We start from the raw sequence: 8,122 nt of genomic DNA on the forward strand, positions 1-8,122 counted from the left end.
GACCAGCCATCAGGCCAGAGGCCCAACTATGTCAAGAAGTTTGCATCGGGCGGCTGTGATAACCTCATCAAGCTGTGGAAGTAAGTCAGTAGCTCTGAAGGCTCCCCAGTAGCTCAGTCAGTCAGTAGCGGGCTCGAAGGCTCCCCAGTAGCTCAGTCAAGTCAGTCAAGTCAGTCAGTCAGTCAAGTCAGTCAGTAGCTAGCTCGAGGGCTCGAAGGCTCAGTCTCAGTCAGTAGCTCGAAAGTTCGGGCCGCCTCCCCTGATTGTGAGCAGCATCCAAACCAAAATGGAACCCCTTCTAGGGGGCCCCTCCTCATCTTCCAGGGCCGACACGTAGCACCCCCCCCCCCACACACACACACCATGGAGCTGCGGGTGGCCCCTGCTAGATCCTCCTTGTGGTCCCCGTAGGGAGGAGGAGGACGGCCAGTGGAAGGAGGAGCAGAAGCTGGAAGCACACAGCGACTGGGTTCGAGACGTGGCCTGGGCCCCCTCCATCGGCCTGCCCACCAGCACCATTGCCAGCTGCTCCCAGGTCAGCAGCCCAGAGTTATTTTCTCACTAAAGTCCCATCAACCTGGCAGTCTTCCTCAGCGCAAGACCTGGTAGCGATAAGGACACCTTACCCACAGGTATGCTTGGTGCCAGGTCTTCATGAGGTGACGTCCTGGTCACAAGCCATGAGTCGTTTTCCTCCACTGAAGCCAAGCGGGACCAGTGGAAAATTCTAAGATCTGCCTGCCTGCTCTTGCCAGACAGCACACTAAGGGGCAAGGGCTTCATGGCTTCATGGCCCTTGAGCTGTTCTGTGGCTGGAAATGCAAGAGGGGGCTTTCACCCGTTCTGTGAGCTGGCTGGCTAGGCAGCCCACGACCTGGTTGGGAAATGAAACCACAGTAAGCTGGACCTAGCAGGTGGCTTGACAAGCAGAAGGAAAGCCCCAAGGACACCTAGAGGTGGAAACTTCAGAGAAGGGTGGGGGGGCCCTCAACCTGATGGAGTGGTGAAATAGGGGCGCTGAGCTGAAGCGGCTCGTCGAGGCTGGATGCATGGCTGGAGGCGGCACCGCGGGCCCTGCCCTCGCCTGAGCCGCACTGGTCTTCCAGGATGGGCGCGTGTTCATCTGGACCTGTGATGACGCCTCGGGCAATACGTGGTCCCCGAAACTACTGCACAAGTTCAACAATGTGGTGTGGCACGTGAGCTGGTCCATCACCGCCAACATCCTGGCCGTCTCAGGCGGAGACAACAAGGTACACCCCTTCGCCCACTGGAAAGCAGAGTGGAGCTCTCGCCCCATGCTAGGCGCCTGCATTACACGGTCAAGTCTCAGCATGTGGGCGCCCCCCCCCCCCCCGGGCCTGCTGCTGGCTTTCTCTACCAGCTCACAAACGTGAGCGTGGTGGAGCTCGTTAGCAGACTGCCTCCCTTCCCCAGAGCGCCGCATCAGGTCTGGGCTGCGCGAGGACTTGCCCTCTTAGACAGCTCCCAGGTGATGCAGCGCTCTGGCCTGGGCACCCCACTTTGGGAAGCACGGCGGTGCCGGCCCGGCTGGGCAGCATCCCTGTTGCACGCTCCTCCGAGCTGTGTTCACCCCCCGCCTGCGTGCGCGTTCACTTACATTTTGATGGGACTTCAGCGGGGGCCGAGGCGAGTGCTGTCTCCCACGGCACGGTGACCTGCGCTCTGCAGCACACCCAGGAGCCCGGAGGGCGCAGGCCGTGACAGGCTGTGTGTGCCTGGCTTGCAGGTGACCCTGTGGAAGGAGTCGGTGGACGGTCAATGGGTGTGCATCAGCGACGTCAACAAGGGCCAGGGCTCCGTGTCCGCCTCCGCCACAGACAGCCAGCAGAACGAGCAGTGATGCCTGCGTCCACCTGGACCGGCTGGCCGGCCTGCCGGGGAAGGGCCCCGCCCGGAAGGCCCCTCTCCCAGAGCAGGACGCACGCACCACGGGCGGGCCGGCCATCTGCCTTAACGTGACTTGCTGTGGTGTGTAATTTATTGTCCGGCTGAAAGCCCTCATGTCGTCAGGGGAAAGTACAAATGATCGTCAGATCTATTATTTTAAAATACTTGTGGCCATTTATATGTACCTTTCGGGTTTCGGCATTATTTGGGAGCTTTTGTTTTCAGAGTAATTAAATAAACTCATGTTGCTTATAACTACAGCTGCATTCATGGCCCTAGGAAGCTGTGTCTTGTCAGTCGACGTGCTGGCACAGGAACAGCCACCAGACCCAGGTCCTCCGCGGCCTGCTCAACCCTGCCGTGGGAGTGTCACTGTGAGCGCCTTCTGATGCAGCTGACGTGCAGCACTGGTGCGGCACTATAGTGCAGGCCCTGGGCGCAGCCCTGGGCAGCGTCCTCTCTGGCACAGAGCCGCCTCAGACAGGACTACCGAGTCTGCCCTGTGGAAGGGCCACAGCGCGCTCCTGCCTGTGAGGCGCCCGCCACGTGCTGGGCTGGGCCACTGCCTAACCAAACTTGAGACGGCCAGACACACAGCTGTGGCCCAGCTCATGGTCCCTGTCAGTGAAGAGAGGGGCCTGTGGTCCAGACTGGGGCCCTGGTCTTAACCCAGCGGACCCTGAGCTGAGCCGGAGAGCGCTTCTCAGCAGAAGCCCCGGGCCCCTCGCCTCAAACAGCAGTCAGAACAGCAGCCACCATGGCAGAGACCTGCTGGGCTCTTCGCCACACGGGGCACGTGACAAGCCTAGAGAGGACACTGGCCTGCCCCGGCAGGCTGCTGTCACATGCAAAGCCAGCGTGGAGCCCTGCGGCTCCCCCATTGGTGCCCCCCTGTGGGGTCAGGGAGGGTGTGACCCAGGCCCACACTGGACACGGGGCGCTGAGATACCCCTCAGACCACCTGCCTCAGAAGACTTAAGTGGAAGCCTCTACGCCTGCTTTTCGAGCAGCAGCGCCTCTAGTAAGTACATCTTGGGTCATAATGCGGAAGAGGCAAGAGGAGGAGCCACCTGAGCTGAGAAAACAGGGCCAGGGTCACTGAGCCACGCAAGACGTTCCACAAAATCCAGGCTTTCTGCGAGTACAGAAACTCCTTCCCGCCTCCCAGTGTCCAGGAAGGCGACGCCTCTGTGGACTTCTCAGCAATGCAGCCCACACTGGAACCTGCTCAGCTCTGCACACATTCTGCCTTCCCTCGTGAGCTTGCCCCCCAGGGCAGGCCTGGCCATCCCCGCGGCGGCTAGTACTATCGTCAAATCAGCGTGAGCAGAACAGGCCACAGGCTGGCCAGTGGGCTCCTGGCCTTGTGTTATCTTAGTTACACCACCAAAGAAAAAGCACCACAAGCTGCAGTCTGTGTTTAGAGTGGCCACGTTAGCCATTCCTGGGAAAGAGAAATCCATCTACATTACCACAACATCGGCAATTAGTCAAGTGGAAAGACCACGTGGCAATCTAAAGGGCAGTCGCCATTCCCAAATGAGGTAAGTGTTGAGTAATCTCAAATTCTGGTTACACAAAGTGAGAGGGGCAGTCAGTTCTCTTAAACCCGTCTCACACAAAAACAATCTCAACCCTGTAAGCCAGTTAAGCCAAGAATTTCCATTAAAAGGGCCCTCCCCTCCCTGGTGCAAGAGGGTAAAGCGCAGCACTATGAAGATACCGGCAGCCGCTGTAGCCCGAGTTCAAGCCCCATTCAGGGAGTGACCCCAGGGTGCAGCAGACCTCGCGTCTCCCCGCTGCTCCCTCAGCAGTGTATTCCAGTCCATCTGCCTGTTCTGCTCCCCTCTCTGTCTCTGGTGAATCCTCTCAAACACATCCTCCTCCCCCCTGGGGTACCTTGGCCTGTACCCCAGTTCTTGTATTTTTTTAGCACTTTTTTTAAGATTTATTTGTGCATACAGAACTGGGGTACAGGCCAGAGGCTCGGGCCAGTGAGAGGCTTCACCAGACACAGAGTGGGGAGCAGAACAGGCAGATGGACAAAGTCCACTGCTGAGGGGAGCAGCGGGCGGGTCAGGAGAGGTCTGCTGTGCCATGTGGTCACCTCCGGGGCAGGCGGGAATCGAACTCTTGTGGAAGCGGCTTTAGATTCTCAGTGCTGCGCTTTAACCCCCTGCGCCACCAGGGAGGGCCCTCTTGTATGTATTTTTTAAATCTTTTTAAAATTAAAAACTAGTACTACTAAGTATTCACATTCTGAAAATAAAACTCCGCGGCCACTATACAAGAAGTGTCAAGACTAGGAGCTAATTCATGGCTTTCCTTTAAAAATGAGCTGAAAGAGTTGTGTCCACCCAAGAGGGACTAACAGCCATAAGAACTAGAAAACCAAACAAAATAAATGAAACAGCTTTAGGAAACTGACTGGTCTTGACATACAAAGTGGGCTGCTTAGCAAAGCACCCAGGTTAGGGGACAAGGTCTAAGGCGGCAGGACGCGGTGAGGCTCGGCCACACAGGCCCAGCCAACCAAGACTTGGGAGGAGCAGCTGTCTCAACTAACGTGAGAAACCAGAACAGAAAGCCAAGCACAATGAAAGTTCCAAAGGAAAGAACAAGATAAAACCACAGAGAATAAAACTGAAGTGGAGGTGATAATTACTTCATAGATTCTGAAGCAATGAATATAAAGATGTGCCCCAAACTCTTCTCAACAGATGAACACAGTGAGAATGTCAACAAGGAAGCTACAAGAAAGTACCACACAGAAGTCAAAAATCTGAGAAATGATCCCTGACAGCAGACCAGATGGAACAAGAAAGGGAACCGTGAGCTCAAAGACGAGGTGGAGAAATGCAATCAGAACAGCAACGGAATGAGAAATAAAAGGGGGGGGGGGGAGTATGCTTAGGGACTTGGGGCATAACATCAGGCTATTCAAATGCCTCACAGGTGTCCAGAAGAGAAAAGGGGTAGAAAACCCTACTGAAGAATGGCTACCCGTGTCCCTAACCTGGGGAGGGAAACGGACGTGCAGATCTAGGAAGACTGGAGAGGTCCAAATGGGAAAACCAAAAGAGACCCACAGCAAGGCAATGACTTGCCAAAAATCCAGACAAGGAGAGAAGCTTCAAAGCAGCAGGAAGTCTCCGCGCCATCAAGCTACCTGCAGCCACTGCAGCACGAGTTCAATCCCCGGCCAGGGAGGGACCACAGAGCGCCACAGACGTCTCCTGTGTCCCCGCTGCTCCCCAAAGCACTGGATTTCAGAGGATCCGCCTGTTCTGCTCCCCGCTTTGTCTCTCGTGAAGCCTCCCCTGCCCCACCCTACCCCCGCTGACCTGTACCACAGTTCTCAAATGCATAACTATTTTAAGTGTTTACAAAAAATATTGGGAGTAAAAATTAGCACTTTAGAATATGTTCAAATTTTAGCTATTACCAACTTAAAACAGACTGTTACACATGCAAGCTGTTCTACGTGAGCCTCATGGTGTCCACACAGCAAAAACCTGTAATAAATACTAGAAAGAACGAGATAATCTCTCTTCCCCAGCCAGCCTGGACTCCCAGGTATGTGGTCAGGGAGGTTTCCATCTCCGGTGACCTTCCAGGTCTCCAAAGATAACGCAGCCAGTGGGTGGGTTATCTAAGATCAACACTGCGGCCCTGCCTCCACAGGCCTCGGGTCAGGACCAAGCAGGCCCTTCGTGTCTCAGCAGCTGCCCGGTCACCATGGTTGGGTTTGGGGTTGTTTGGTTTGGGGGGGGTGGTCACTCAGCAAACGCCCACGTTTCACCTCTGCCCTTGTGGCGCTGGGGCCCACGTACCTAAGCTGACTCCCGGCGGGCTCCAGGGCGCGCTGACGCCGCTGGGTTGAGCAGATTCAGCCCCCAGACTCAGTCCCGCCTTCTACTCGGCCTCGAACCCGCCCTGCTGGTGCCTCCATGACAGTCTGCCGGAGCCAGCGTCAGGACTTGGTATTTTTCAGTAAGAGGTTCAGCCCACCCAGCCCCAACCTCAAGCGAGCCCTCCGCTGAAGTGCCAGAGCTGCTGTAGACAACTCTCTCAGCCCTGAGGTGTCACTACCTGGGCATCCGATGAGGTGCAGCAGGCTGGCCGGCGAGGAAGCCCATCATGGCAATGCTCTTCGTTCTAGAACACCGGGCGTGGCCCATGCCTGCGAGTCTTGTGGGCCTGGGGGCGTCTCCTACCTCACACCCCTCAGGGAAACCAACTGGCGATGGATGGCTGAAAGGCTCGAATGTAAAACCGGAAACCATAAAGCTCACAAAACAGAAATACGTGACCTGGGGTGTGACACTCGCAGCACAAACAATTGCAAGTGAACAGGTAGGTCCAGCCCGAACCACAAAGCGCCCAGCAGGTCAGAGCAACCTGATGGGCGACACAGTGGAAACAGCCACACAGAGTCCTCAGGCCGCACCCAGAGGGGACCAGGCTTGGCCACAGAACCCCGGAGAACAAGGTGGAGGCCGCCTCGGAGCCGGCGCTGCCCTGTGGCAGCTCCCTCGGCTGGAGTGAACGGGGAGCCCCACCGGGGAGGCCTGAGAAGTGCTGGCGGGCTCCCCGTGCCCCAGAGGCTGGTGTGGACCTGGCGACGTCAGACCCGCAGGGTGGGACACGGGAAAGCTCCTGGCCATCGAGGAAAGAGACAGGGGTGGGCAGAGATTTCCAGAAAGGGGGCAAGCCAAGCGCTCAGAGCAGCACGGCCAGCCTGGCCCTGCAGGCCACTCCCCTTGCTCCCACCTAACCACAGAGGCGCGGGGCCACGCGGAGGGGGGCTGGAGCAAAGTGCTGGCCAGCCAGTCAGCTTCCGCCAGGCGCGGCTGTCCTAGCGTCCAAGGAATGTAAACGGCTCCCTCCCAGCACGGGGCTGCTGGCCAGGACAAACAGTGCCTCCTATAAAAGGGCCGCAGCCTCGGGCGCCACCCGAACCCCAGGTGGGCACCCTCTTCTTGCTCTGTGCGTGGGGGTGACGGCCCCTTGCCCGGACTGCCGGCCGCTCTGAACTACTGGCAACCAGGTGCTGAGAGGCTGGGGGGGCGCCACCCTCGCCCCCAGGGACCTTCATCAGCCCCTTAAGGAAAGGCACAGCTCCTGGGGAGCCCCTCCGGCATGGGGTGGGCCAGGAGCACTAGTGCAGCACCCACAGATCCGGGGGGAAGTCTCCAGGGCCGCCGCACCCCAGCAGCGTGGGCTCGGGGCAGGCTGGCTGCCCCCGCCCGCCCACTACCACAGCCCTCTGTCCCCCCAGCCGCGGCCATGCTCTCCCCGGCCCCACTCTGCTGCCTGCTGCTCCTCAGCGTGCTCTGTGCAGACCTGACCTGGGGGGGCTCCAGCTTCCTGAGCCCAGAACACCAGAAAGTACAGGTGAGAGGAGCCCAGGTTGTGCGAGGTACCCACCGCGCTGCTCCCCCAAAGCCTCTGCTTGCACCTGCAGGCCTCGTGCTCCAGCCTCGGCCTCGAGCAAGAACAGCCCGCCCAGGCTCACCCACCTCAGCAGGATGTGGGGCTCCGGCCCTGAGAAAACGCCTCCTCTCTCCAGCAGAGGAAGGAGTCCAAGAAGCCCGCGGCCAAACCGCAGCCCCGAGCGCTGGAGGGCTGGCTGCGCCCGGGAGCCGGGAGCCGGGCGGGAGGCGCAGACGACGAGCTGGAGGTCCGGTCGGTGCGCGGTGTTCGCTTCTGCGGCGGCGGCGGCGGGAGCTTGGGGGCCACACCCAGGCCGAGAGCAGCCCCCTTGCTGCACCAGAAGCGAGGCCAGGAGCCCTGAGCGTGGGGGCTGGCCGCTCAGGGCTGACCGCAAAGGGCAGCTAGCAGCCAGGGTGGCAAGAGATGACGGCACCGAGGAACAGAGGGGGCTTGACCTGAAGGTGTCCAGGGCACAGGCAGGAGCGAGGGCCTCGAGCTCCCTTCCAGCACCTCAGTGACCGTGGTCACGGCCGGGTGAAGGGGGAGGCGGTCTCAGCCCTCGAGGGAGAATGGGGTGCCTTGCAGACAGGACCCGCCTTTTCACGCAATAAACCACCTCTCAGACCACCGGGCAACAGAGCCGGCGGGGTGCTGCCCTGTGGGCGGCCGGGCACGGAGCACCGAGGGCACAGCGTTTTCCTAGGCCAGCGGCTGTCAGGTTCGCCGCAGGACAAGCTAAGACCAGTGCGGTCTGAGAGGAGCTGGAAAGGAGAAC

The 8,122-nt window shown here is 59.0% G+C and overlaps 2 protein-coding genes across 2 annotated transcripts in view; both read left to right on the forward strand.

Moving 5' to 3' along the window:
• SEC13 (SEC13 homolog (S. cerevisiae)) overlaps positions 1 to 2,188 on the forward strand; it is a 9,235-nt gene extending 7,047 nt beyond the window's left edge. Inside the window, exons 7-10 of the mRNA XM_004692228.2 lie at positions 1 to 80; positions 412 to 535; positions 1,107 to 1,253; positions 1,751 to 2,188. The exon at positions 1 to 80 is cut by the window's left edge and continues 1 nt beyond it. Of these exons, the coding sequence (XP_004692285.1) occupies positions 1 to 80; positions 412 to 535; positions 1,107 to 1,253; positions 1,751 to 1,864 (465 nt within the window). The 3' untranslated portion in view covers positions 1,865 to 2,188. The remainder of the gene's footprint in view (positions 81 to 411; positions 536 to 1,106; positions 1,254 to 1,750) is intronic.
• Positions 2,189 to 6,920: 4,732 nt separating this feature from the next.
• GHRL (ghrelin/obestatin prepropeptide) lies at positions 6,921 to 7,708 on the forward strand. The gene is made up of 3 exons (XM_004692229.2): positions 6,921 to 6,961; positions 7,193 to 7,308; positions 7,484 to 7,708. Exons 2-3 carry the CDS (start codon positions 7,201 to 7,203, stop codon positions 7,706 to 7,708), a joined length of 333 nt encoding a protein of 110 aa, XP_004692286.1. The 5' UTR covers positions 6,921 to 6,961; positions 7,193 to 7,200.
• The last annotated feature ends 414 nt before the right edge of the window (positions 7,709 to 8,122 follow it).

This window comes from Condylura cristata, unplaced genomic scaffold, assembly GCF_000260355.1.
Source record: "Condylura cristata isolate star-nosed mole 26May11 unplaced genomic scaffold, ConCri1.0 scaffold00033, whole genome shotgun sequence".
Lineage (NCBI taxonomy): Eukaryota > Metazoa > Chordata > Mammalia > Eulipotyphla > Talpidae > Condylura > Condylura cristata.